The 13,873-nt window shown below is 35.1% G+C and overlaps 1 protein-coding gene and 1 pseudogene across 1 annotated transcript in view; one reads left to right on the top strand and one right to left on the bottom strand.

Moving 5' to 3' along the window:
* The window catches only part of C2CD6 (C2 calcium dependent domain containing 6), a 116,665-nt gene that overhangs the window by 49,678 nt on the left and 53,114 nt on the right, over positions 1 to 13,873 (bottom strand). The window contains exon 11 of the mRNA XM_045559735.1: positions 9,417 to 9,492. Coding sequence (XP_045415691.1) covers positions 9,417 to 9,492 — 76 coding nt within the window. The remainder of the gene's footprint in view (positions 1 to 9,416; positions 9,493 to 13,873) is intronic.
* LOC123643890 lies at positions 9,915 to 10,895 on the top strand (annotated as a pseudogene).

Here is a 13,873-nt window from a genome sequence, read left to right as displayed (position 1 = left end):
ATATGCACTCACCATTGGAGCACCCAGATTCATCAAACAAATATTACCAGACCTAAAGAGATAGATAGAAGCACACTAATAGTGGGGGACTTCAATATTCCAATAACAGCACTAGACAGATCGTCAAGACAAATAATCAACAAAGAAATATTGGACTTAAATTTGACTTTAGACCAAATGAACTTAAAAGACATTTACAGAACATTCCATCCAACAACTATAGTATATACATTATTTCCATCAGCACATGGAACATTCTCCAAGAAAGACCACATCTTGTGCCACAAAACAAGTCTTAATAAATTTTTAAAACTTGAAATTATATCAAGTATCTTCTCAGACCACAGTGGAATAAAGCTAAAAATCAAAACAAAGGGGAATTTCAGAAACACATGGAAATTAAACAACATGATCCTGAACAATCACTGGATCAATGAAGAAATAAAGATGGAAATTAAAAAATTTCTTGAAAAGAATAAAAATGAAAACACAACATACCAAAACTTGTGGGATATGGCAAAAGCAGTGCTGATACAGAAGTTTATAGCATTAAATGCCTACATCAAAAAAGTAGATCACAAATTAACAACCTAACAATGCATCTCAAGGAACTAGAAAAACAGGAACAAACCAAACCCAGAATTAGCAGATAAAAAGAAAGAACACAAATCAGAGCAGAACTAAATGAAACAGAGACAAAAAAATAATACAAAGGATCAACAAAATAAAAAGTTGGCTCTTGGAAAAGATAACCAAAATTGATAAACTACTAGCTAGACTAACCAAGAGAGGAAAAGATCCAAATAAACACAATCAGAAATGAAAAAGGAGACATTACAACTGATACCACAGAACATCAGAGACTATTATATACACCTATACACTCACAAACTATAAAACCTAGAGGAAATGGATGAATTCCTGAAAACATACAATCTCCCAAGATTAAATCAGGAAGAAATAGAAGCCCTAAATAGATTAATAGTGAACAGCAAGACTGAATCAGTAATATTAATAAAAAAATCATGAACATAGATGCAAAAATCCTCAACAAAATACTAGCAAACCAAACCTAACAGCACATTTAAAAAAAAAAAAAAAACCAACAAAATTAACCATGATCAGGTGGGTTTCATGCCCAGATTGCAAGAACGGTTCAACATACACAAATCAATAAATGTGGTTCACTACATAAACAGAATTAAAAACAAGAACCATATGATCATCTCAACAGACGAGGGAAAAGCATTTGATAAAATCCAGCAACGCTTCATGATAAAAACCCTTAATAAACCAGGCATAGAAGGAACATACTTCAAAATAATAAAAGCCATATATGACACACCCACAGCCAATACCATACTGAATGGGGTAAAGCTGTAAGTATTCCCCCTACGAACAGGGACAAGATGAGGATGTTCACTTTTAGTACTTCCATTCAACATAGTACTGGATGTCCGAGCCAGAGCAATCAGGCAAGAGAAAACAATAAAGGGCACCTATACTAAAAAAGAGGAGGTCAAACTATCCCTGTTTGCCAATGATATATATATATATTTTTTGAGACAGAGTCTTGCTCTGTTGCCTAAACTAGAGTGCAATGGCATGATCATAGCTCACTGCAACCTCTAACTCCTGGGGTCAGGCGATCCTCCTGCCTTAGTCTCCCAAGTAGCTGGGACTACAGGCACATGCCACCACACCTGGCTAATTTTTTCTATTTTTAGTAGAGACAGCATCTCATTCTTGCTCAGGCTGGCCTAAAACTCCTGACCTCAAGTGATCCTCCCACCTCAGCCTCCCAGAGTGCTAGGATTACAGTTGTGAGCCACTGTGCTGGCTGATGATATAATCTTATATTTAGAAAACCTTAAGGATTCCTCCAAAAGACTTCCAGTATTGATAAATAAATTCAGCAAAATCTCAGGTTACAAAATTAAGGTACACAAATCAGTAGTATTTTTATACACTAATAATAGCCAAGCTGAAAAATCAAATCAAGAACTCAATATCATTTATAATAGCTGCAAAAAAATACACCTAGGAATATAGTTAACCAAGAAGGTGAAAGATCTCTACAATTTGAACTACAAAACACTGATGAAAGAAATCATTGATGACACACAAAAATGTAGAAACTTTCCATGCTTGTGGATTGGAATATTGTTAAAATGTCCATACTACCCAAAGTAACTTACAGATTCAATGCACTTCCCATCAAAATACCAATGTTATTTTCCACAGAATTAGAAAAAAATCCCAAATTTCATATGGAATCAAAATAGAGACAAAATAGCCAACATAATTCTAAACAAAGAGAACAAATCTGGAGGCATCACATTACTCAACTTCAAATTATACTACAAGGCTATGGTAACCAAAACAGCATGGTACTGGTATAAAAGTAGACACATCAATGCAACAGAATAGTGAACCCAGAAATTAAACCACACACCTATAACCAACTGATCAAAGCAGACAAAAACATGTAATATATTGGGGAAAGGATGCTCTTTTCAATAAATGGTGCTGGGAAAATTGGAGAGCCACCTAAGAATGAAACTAGATCCCCATCTCTCCCTATACACAAAAATTAACTCAAGAGGGATTAAAGACTTAAATGTAAGACCTAAAACAAGAAAAATCCTAGAAGAAAACTTACGAAAAACTTTTCTGAACATTGGCCTAGGCAAAGAATTTATGACTAAGACCCAAAAAGCAAATACAACAAAAACAAAAATAAATAAATGAGACTTAAACTAAGAAGTTTCTGCATGGCAAAAGAAATAATCAACAGATTGAACAAACTATGAGAGAAAATAATTGCAAATTATACATCTGATAAAGGACTAATATCCAGAATCTACAAGGAACTAAAACAAATCAGCAAGAAAAAACCAAATAACCCCAATAAAAAGTGGGGCAAATAACATGAAAAGACATTTAAAATAAATATATGTACAAATGGCCAAAATACATACGAAAAAAAATGTTCAACATCACTAATGATCAAGGAAATTCAAATTAAAGCCAGTGAGATACCACCTTAACCCTGTCAGAATGGCTATTATTAAAAAGTCCAAAAACAATAGATGCTGGCATGGATGCAGTGAAAAGGGAATGCTTATGCACTGTTGATAGGAATAGAAATTAGTACAACTTTTATGGAAAACAGTACAGAGTTTCCTCAAAGAACTAAAAGTGGATCTACCATTCAATGCAGCAATCCCACTACTGGGTATCTACCCAAAGGAAACAAAGTCATTATATCAAAAAGACACACACACTTGTACGTTTATTGTAGCACAATTCACAGTTGCAAAGATATGGAATCAACCTAAGTGCCCATCAACTGTTGAGTGTATAAAGAAAATGTGGTGTCTGTATTTAGACACACACACACACACACACACACACACACACACATATATACAAACCCACACAATTCAGGCAATGGGTACACTAAAAGCCCTGACTTCACCATTATACAATTCATCCATGTAACAAAAAACCACTTGTACCCCCTACATCTATTGAAATGTTTAAAAAAAGAAAGAAAATGTATATATATATAACTTGGAGTATGACTCAGTGATGAGCAAGAATGAAATAACTTTTACAGCAATTTGGATGGAATTGGAGGCCACTATCCTAAGTGAAGTATCTCAAGAACTGAAAAATAAACGCCACATGTTCTCACTTATAAGTGGGAGCTAAACTATGATTACACAAGGGTATATAGAATGATAATAGTGAACACTGGAGACTGACAAGGGAGAAGGGTGGGAGAGGGTGAATGATGAAAAATTAACTATGCGGAACAATTTACACTACTCAGGTGATGGGTACACCAAAAGCCCAGACTTCACCACTATATAAATATACAAGTAATGGAATTTATTTAGGGTATACCCCCTAAATCTATTAAATTAAAAAAAAATTATTGCCCACACCAATGTCACTGAGCTTTTCTCCTGGGTTTTCTTCCAGGAGTTTTAGTTTTAAGTCTTACCTTGAAGTCTTTAATGCATCTTGAGTTGACTTTTGTTTATGGTATTAAATTCATTCCTCTGCATGTGGATATCCATTTTTCCCTGCACCATTTGTTGAAAAGACTATTCTTTTCTCATTGTGTATTCTTGGCACCCTTCTCAAAGATCAGTTGATCACATTTGTATGGTTGTATTTCTGGGCTGTGCATTCTGTTACACTGGTCTATATGTCTGTTTTTATGCCGGTCCACACTGTTTTAATTACTATGCCTTTGTAATATATTTTGAAATTAGAAAATATGATACCTCCAGCTTTGTTCTTTCTCAAGATGTTTTTGTCTATTTTAAAATCTTTTGTGGTACCATATAAATTTTAGGATTGTTTTTTCTACTTCTTTGAAAAATGCCATTAGAATTTTGATAGAGATCGCACTGAATCTTTAGATTGCTTTGGGTAGTAGGAATATTTTAACAATATTAAATCTTCAAATCCATGAACACAGGATACCCTTCCCTTTATTTTTTCTTCCTTAATTTCATTATCAATGTTTTTTAGTCCTCAGTGTGCAAGTCTTTCACCCCCTTTGTTAAGTTTATTTCTAATTATTTTATTCTTTTCGATGCTATTATAAATGAGAATTACTTCTTGATTTCTTTTTTTGGATAGTTGATTGTTAGTGTATAGAAATGCAACTAATTTTTGTATGTTGATTTTGCATCTTGCAACATTACTGAATTCATTTATTGGTTCTAACAGGATTTTTTTGTGTGGAGTCTTTAGGACTGTCTACATATAAAATCATATCATCCATAAACAAAGATAATTTTACTTCTTCCTTTTTGATTTTTATTTGGATGCCTTTTATTTCTTTTTCTCACCTAATTGCCAACTAGGCTTCTATGTTGTTCTTGCCACTATGTTCAATAGAAGTGGCAAGAGTGAGTGTCCTTGCCTTGTTCCTGATCTTAGAGGAAAAGTGTTCAGTTTTTCACTGCTGAGTAAGATGCTTACTGTGGGCTTTTCATATATGGCTTTTATGTATTTCTAGTTTGTTGAGGGTGTTTATCCTGAAAGGGTGTTGAATTTTGTCAAATGCTTTTTCTACATCTATTGGTATAATTATGAGGTTTTAAACCTTCATACTGTTAATGTGGTATATCACATTAATTCTTTAAATGTAAACAGATTAAATTCCACAAAAAAAGACATAAAGTAACTGAATAGACACAAAAACAAGATCCAAGTATATTCTATGTACAAGAGACTCACTGTAGATTTAAGGATACATATAGGTTGAAGGTGAAGGGATGGAAAAAGATACTTCATGCAAATGGAAACCAAAAGAGAGCAGGGGTGGCTATACTTATATTAAAAAAATAGACTTTAAGTTAAAAACTGTAAAAAGATACAAAGAATGTCATTATATAATGATAAAGGATCAATACATGAAAAGGATATGACAATTGTAAATATATATGCAACTAAACTTTGGATAAGTGAAAAAAAGTCAAAGAAAAACAAAGGCAAGCACCAGTGAACAAGAGAGGTTACCCTTCCTTCTTCCCAGTGTTATTGAAGGACACTATGATTATCCTACATTTAAAATTTGAATGTTTTAAGTAAAGAGTAAGCTAAAGAGCAATAGCTCTGCTAGGCTGGTAGATTCCCAGAAGTTAGCAAATGGATATATCAAAAGCCTGATGTAGCCACATAAATAGAAGTAGAGAAGAAAGATGATTAACCTGTGGCAAAAGTCTTAACAGTAAATCTTTATTTCACACTTGTAGAATCTAAGACTTTAAAGATATATTATTATGTATTTTAAAGTATAATATTATACTGTAATTTGCTTTCTTAGTGGATTTCTTGAGAGATTTAAAAAAGGCTGCATGAACAGTCCATTAATTAAATCTCTTACTGATAATTTGTGGTAAGTTCTCAAATTTAATTCTAATTTAATTTCCTCTCCTTCTTTCCCTACCACACTTTCTCTCTCTCTCTCATCCACATACACCCACACCAACATCCCTCTATATAAAAGAGACCAATAGCTCTACAGTTCACAATGTTTAACAAAAATACCTTTTCACAGATCATAGTTAAGATTTAACGCTTTTCTTGTACTTAAAAGTGTAAAGGACCATTAAAATTTTTTAAATAAAAACTCATAAAAGGATCTAAGTCTTTTCTGTGGAAGTGTTACAAAAGAAATACCATATACCAGCAGTCCCCAATCTTTTTGGCACCAATGACCGGTTTCGTGGAAGACAATTTTTCCACCGACTGTGGGGGAAGCGGAACATGGGTGGATGGTTTAGGGATGATTAAAGTGCATTACATTTACTGTGCACTTTATTTCTATTATTATTACATTATTACATATTAATATCTAATGAAATAATTATACAACTCACCATAATACAGAATCAGTATGAGCCCTGAGCTTGTTTTCCTGCAACTAGACAGTCCCATCGAGAGGTGATGAGAGACAGTGACACCTAAAGCGTGTTGCCTATGGTCCACTCCATAATGTCGTTTTCGTTGCCGTCACTGCAGAAAACCCTGCTTCACAAAGATGGGATGCTGGAAATGAAAGCAGGCTTTTTAGTGCTTTTGTGGCAATCTCAGGATATTCTGCCTTGACTTTACTCCAGAATGTATAGATATTTGAAGTTGTCTCAAACATACTTTTAAGGCCACCATCATTTGCGATCTCAAGCAGTTGATCCTCTTCTAGCACAAAGTTGATTCACCTGACTTATTCACAAATGGGTCACAGATCCACTTCTTCCAGTTTGGGGGTCTTTTGTGGTTGGGAAGTAATGTTAGAACTCTTTTGAAAGCTGAGATAAGTGATCATGCACCAGCTGGGAGAAAGAAGGCCCTGGCTCAGTCTCTTTCAAAATCTCTGCTAATGTTTGAAACATGTCAAAAATCCCAATGTTCACACGGTTGCCCCCATAATTCCAGTTTGGCTTTGAATGCAGCCACTTTATGTGCTGACTTGAACACAGTTGTTGTTCTCCCCTGAAGTGACAGATTGAATTCGTTGAGCAGGTTGAATATGTCACAAAAGTAAGCAAGTTTTGTGTTGCTGAAATGTGCTGTCAGTGGTGACTGTTTTTCTAACACAAACCTCTGGAGCAACTAGCCTAACTCAAAAACTCTGGCCAGTGATCTACCTTTAGAAAGCCATCTCACTTCTGTGTATAAAAGAAGACATGTGCACTCTGCATCCATCCCCTCATAGCGCTGTGCGAACAGACGTGAGTTAACGGCATGTACTTTAATGTAACTGATAATTTTAATTGCATCCTGCAAAACTGCTATTTAGTTCAGGTGACATATTTTGGCTAGCCAGCATTTCTCTATGCATGACACAGAGCAGAGACTCACATTCAGAAGTGACCTCCTTGATCCAAATAGTGAAACCAGAAAGCCGTCTCGTCATGGCAGCTGCTTTGTCAATGCATATACCAATACAACATGACCAATGCAGTTTCCTGACATGTAATCATTCAAAGACTTGAATAGTTCCGCAGCTGTGGTGTTGGCTGGCAACAAAAGTGCACATAACATATCCTCATGCACATCCTCCTGAAAAATATGTTGCACAAAAATAAGCATTGTTGCCTTATTGTTAACATCAGTAGATTCGTCAGCCTGGACTGCATACCACGGTGACTCATTAATCCTCTTTAACAATTGTGGCTCAGTATCTTCTGCTATTTCATCAATTCATCTAGTTATGGTGTGAGCTGAAAGAGGAACATGTGCCACTTTTTGAACTGCAGCCGCTCCTAAAAGTTCATGGCAAATGTCCTTAGCAGCAGGCAGAATCAACTCTTCACCAAGGTAAAGGGCTTCTTAGCTTAGCAATGGGGTTAGCCAGTAGGAATGATGCTCTCGGTGCAGACACATTTGATGAAGTGGTGGCCTTCAATAACTGCTTCTGTTCTTCATGTTCACAGGGTTTTTTTTTTTTTTTTTGAAAACTCCAAAGGCTTGTCTTTTTTTTTTTTTTTTTTTTTTGAGACAGAGTCTCACTTTGTTGCCCAGGCTAGAGTGAGTGCCGTGGCATCAGCCTAACTCACAGCAACCTCAAACCCCCCGGGCTTAAGCGATCCTACTGCCTCAGCCTCCTGAGTAGCTGGGACTACAGGCATGCGCCACCATGCCCGGCTAATTTTTTTTTTCTATATATATTTTAGTTGGCCAGATAATTTCTTTCTATTTTTAGTAGAGACGGGGTCTCGCTCTTGCTGGTCTCGAACTCCTGACCTCGAGCGATCCACCTGCCTCGGCCTCCCAGAGTGCTAGGATTACAGGCGTGAGCCACCGCGCCTGGCCAAGGCTTATCTTTTAATGCAGGGTGCTTGGTCTCCATGTGGAGAAGCAATTTTGAAGGTTTCATGGATAGCTGGTCTCCACATATTATACAAAGTGGGCTTGGAGAATGTGAATCACCTGTTGCAATGAACCCATAATTTAAGTAGGACTCTTGGTGTTTTCTTTTAAATGCAGCTTTCATTTTGTTGGCAGTCTTAGAGTCTTTTGCTGTCTCATCATAGGGTCTTTCCCCCCTTTCAAAGAAGCTCTCCAGTGATGTTTGTTTTTTACTCATTGTTGCTAGGGTTAGCTTGTGGCCTTACCAAAACTGTGACTGAGACAAGCATGCAGTGCGGGAAAGAGACACAACAGAAGTGGTAAATAAAATAATGGGCAGGGCACATGTGGACTAAACTAACTGTCAGATTCTGACTTACAGGATGCCACCAGATGCAGCTATACAATTGAAGTACATCAACTCACTTGCCATATAAAGCCTGCCACCAGATGCAGCTTAATTGTCACTTGCCACTCACTGATAGAGTTTTGATATGAGTCTGCAAGCCATTGATTTATTATGGTCTCTATGCAGTCAAACCTCTCTGCTAATGATAATCTGTATTTGCAGCTGCTCCCCAGCACTAGTATCACCGCCTCAGCTCCACCTCAGATGATCAGGCATTAGATTCTCATGAGGAGCACAAACCTAGCTTCCTTGCATGAAGTTTACAGTAGGGTTCGAGCTCCTATGAGAATCTAATGAGGCCGCTGATCTGACAGGAGGTGGAGCTCAGGCAGTGACGTGAACAATGGGGAGTGGCTGTAAATACAGATGAAGCTTAGCTCATTCTCCCACTGCTCACTTCCTGCTGTGCAGACCACTACCACAGGCTGCAGACAGATTGCTACTGGTCCAGGGCCCAGGGGTGAGACACTGCAGCCCTATATTATACCAAAACTATAGTGAAATGCATAGTTATTCCCTAATAAAAATGAAATCCACTTAAAGCAAATTACTAATTTTCTTTTTGTGATATAGCCACCTTTATTTTAATTATCTTAATAAACAGACAAAAATAAAATTAGTTTCTCACCTAATGTTTCAATACTTTTAAGCTCCTCTTCAGATATATTATTCGAGCTTTCAAGTACCTCATTCACATTAGTTTCCTAGAAGCAAAAAAAAGGGAAAATATATTGCAGAAAATGTTTAAAGATTGCCAACATCTTTCTCTTCCATCATAACTTCTTTAAATACAATACACTTTTCCTCCCCAAACTGGCAGAAGACAAGAAACAGATGGGTTTGTTGAGAAAAACAATCCAAATAGCACTATTTTAAGGAGGAGTATATCCTAGGAGTATACCCTAGGAGTTGATGTTCCAGAGAAAGGATATCCAAGAATGGATAGAGTATTTGAATGATGAATATGTGAGAGATAAATATTACAAGATAAATTACATAATATTGTAATTTCAGGGGGTATGATAGGATACTTCTAGGAAACAGATTACTTTTTAATTGAAATACATTAGTGAAAAGGAGTGAAGTTGGGGGGCGGGGTGTGGAGGCCATGGCAGTGGTGCTGACAATGAGCTTTCCTGGAGGCATTTTTAGTCCAATTCATGAGACTGACATTGGCCTTAATGATGGAGAAACCAGGAAAATGGCAGAAATGAAAACTGAAGATGGCAAAGTAGAAAAACACTATCTCTTCTATGATGGAGAATCTGTTTCAGGGAAGGTAAAACTAACCTTTAAGCAACCTGGAAAGAGGCTGGAGCACCAAGGAATTAAAATAAAATTTGTAGATCAAATTGAACTTTTCAATGACAAGAGTAATACTCATGAATTTGTAAACCTGGTGAAAGAACTAGCCCTACCTGGAGAACTGACTCAGAGCAGTTATAATTTTGAATTTATGCAAGTTGCAAATCCATATGAATCTTACATTGGTGCCAATGTCCACTTCAGGTATTTCAAGTGACAATAGTACGAAGACTGACAGACTTGGTAAAAGAATATGATCTTATTGTTTACCAGCTTGCCACCTATCCTGATGTTAAAAACTCTATTAAGATGGAAATGGGCACTGAAGATTGTCTACATAAAGAATTTGAATATAACAAATCAAAGTATCATTTAAAGGATGTGATTGTTGGAAAAATTTACTTCTTATTAGTAAGAATAAAAATATAACGTGGAGTTACAACTGATCAAAAAAGAGATCACAGGAATTGGACCCAGTACCACAATAGAAACAGAAACAATTGCCAAATATGAAATAATGGATGGTGCACAAGTAAAAGATGAATCAATTCCAATAAGACTATTTTTAGCAGGATATGACCCAACTCCAAAAATGAAAGATGTGAACAAAAAATTTTCAGTAAGGTACTTTTTGAATTTAGTACTTGTTGATGAGGAAGACAGAAGATACTTCAAGCAGCAGGAGATCATTTTATGGAGAAAAGCTCCTAAAAAACTGAGGAAACAGAGAAAAAACTTTTAGCAGCAATCTGAATCTCCAGAATCACAGGCATCTGCTGAACAGCCTGAAATGTGAACTGAATAGGAGAAAAAAAGAAAAACAAAAAACTCCTATAACCATTGAGATTAAGTTCAGCAGGTTAAAGATAATTGTAGCACACAGGGAGGAAAAAGGCCAAAACTCCACATATATTAGTCTTCCTTTATATTATACAGTGCTGCATTTATTTTATGATATAACGAAATGTTCTTCATGTATATACATTTAAAAAAGTGCTTTCTCTGAAACACTGGAACTTTCTTAAGCTGCCTTTTATTTTTACTGCACACTTTGATTTGATGATAAGCACTCACATATGCATCAGCATAAACATTAAAGATTTTCATGTGAGTGGGCTGGTACTTGTAATTTTGCTTTTTTCTGCATAATGGTAATTAGAAATTCTTTTCTTCTCCCTTTTTATGCTAATGATTACCTCTTATTCTCTACATGCAAAAAATTAAATATTTTGTGTTCAAATAAAATTAGAAAACCTGAATGGCCCTTACATGCTGCAAAGATTTAAAACATGGTATCTCAATACTTTTGAGAACTACATTTGTTTTACACATGTGTTTGAGAAATGCAGACGGAATGTCTCACTGTGGGTGCTTCTGAGTACCATTTTATGGCTTCCTGAATTTTATCCTCTTTGAAGTCTCCTCTGCTGTGAATATAAATTTTTTTCCCTAAGGGATTATGTGGCATGTCACTGTGGCTGCCTTTTTATTTATTTATTTATTTATTTGCCATATTAAGTCACTGTTTTGCTACTATTTTCTAGCAGTACCACTGTATGTTTTTCTGCAATGTGGAGTTAACTTATGTAAGCATTTTAGAATTTGTTAAAACTATTTAATTTTTCTATAAATACTTTGAAACATACCTATATTTCAATTTAAGGAATCTTTTTGCCATGGGAATGCAAATATCATTTTCTTAACTTCACAAATTTATTCTCTTTACTTTTCAGGGGAAAATCTGGGGAAGGGGGACTCAGGAGGACCTGCGAAGTATGTAGTTATCTAGATCTGGCCAACTTCATGTTTATTAAACTGGAACTTTGGCTAGTTCAAACTCACATTTAAACTGCACCCAGGCTTTTAATTTTTTAAACACTAAATTCAAGTCATTTGTTTAGAAGCTTCTAAAAAAGGTTGCAGTCATCCGTTCACATGCATGGAGTCTGATCTCAAATACACTAAATGTGGAGTGTGGAAACCAAAATGAAGCCTGGAAACTACTTTAACTTATGGTTCATTGGTTTTTGTACCAATATTTTTTATACATTTCAGCACAATTTTTGTCAGTTAACCTTACTTTATGAGTAAGCTAAATAATCCAAATTACATTTCTTTAATACTGTTTTACTACTATGGCACTTTGATAAAATGGTCAGTAACCAACTTCTTTACTGGCAAAAACTTCCATGTACCATGTGCTGGAACATCTATTTTAAATGTAGATGTCTATGAATAGTAATGTTTTCCTTCACGTAAGTGCCTACTCAGAGTTACAAAATTTTAAAATGCCACATATTTTCATGGTCACTTGCATGTAGTAATCTAGAAAATATTCAAAGAGATTTTGAAAACCAATTGTATTTAACCAGCCTCAAATTTTGCAACATGATGCACAATAAAGAATTTGAAACAGAAAGAAAAAGAAATACATTATGGCATATGACTTAAAAAGCTATGTATATATATACACAAAATTCCAAGGAGAATTATAAGGTAAAGTGATCACTGGACTCTTATAAAATACTAATCTTCTGATAATAACCCAAGTTCATAGTCCCTTTAATGAAGAGTCCCCTAAATTTCCCCTAAAATACTAATTGTGCATTAACAAATACTAATCAATTCATCTTATAACAGCACAACTCTGCCCAAATACCACAGAGGTGATAAAAGATATGAAAATTTGTTATGACTACCATTTTAGGACTATGATCTTAGTCAATGTTTTACCTATCTGCTGAGAGAACTATGAATCCTTTATTTCTAGGTCAAAATGTATAGGTTAGATTATATTTCTAAATATTAAACCTCACTCATATATCTGGTAAGGGTCTAATGTCCAGAATATATAAAGAACTCTTACAGCTAAATAATAAAAAGATAAATAACCCAATTTAAAAATTGACAAGGGAATTGAATAAATATTTATCCAAAGAAGATATAAAAATGACCAGTAAAACACATGAAAAGATGCTCACATCACTAGTCATTAGGGAAATGCAAATAAAACCCACAATGAGACACCACTTCAAACCATAATAATTTTTAACAACTAAAAATGACAAGTATTAGTGAATATTTGGAACCCTTATACATTGCTGGTCAGAATGTAAGATGATGCAGGTACTATGGAAAACAGTTTGGAAGTTCCTCATAAATTTAAACAAGGCATACCATATAATCCATCTTCCACTCCTAGGTATATACACAAGAGAATTAAAAACATATGTTCACATAAAAACTTGCACATGAATGTTCATACCAACATATTCATAATAGCTTAAAAGTAGAAATGACCCAAATGCCCATCAGCTTATGAATGTATAAACAAAATGTACTATACCCAAATAATGTAATGTTATTTGGAGATTAAAAAAATGAAGTACTGATACATGCTTCAACAGGGATGAACCTTGAAAATATTGTCGTAAGCGAAAGAATCAAGTCACAAAGCACAATATATTGTATGATTCCATTTATATGAAATGTCTAGAACAGACAAATCTATAGAGGACAGAAAGTACACTGATTGTTGCCTAAAACTGAGGGAGGATGAGAGAATTAGTGTTGGCTAAAGGGTGCGGGGTGGCTTTTGAGGGTAATAAAAGTGTTCTAAAATTGATTATGGTGATGGATACACAACTCAGTGAACATACTAAAGACCACTGAGTTGTACAATTTAAATGGGTCAATTGTGTGGTATTATATCTTAATAAAGCTGTTAAAAAATTAAACTTATTAATTATCAATATGTATTGAATGGTGCATTATCAAAAT

This window comes from Lemur catta, chromosome 8 (assembly GCF_020740605.2).
Source record: "Lemur catta isolate mLemCat1 chromosome 8, mLemCat1.pri, whole genome shotgun sequence".
Taxonomy (NCBI): domain Eukaryota; kingdom Metazoa; phylum Chordata; class Mammalia; order Primates; family Lemuridae; genus Lemur; species Lemur catta.
This window is presented reverse-complemented; position numbering and strand designations above follow the sequence as displayed.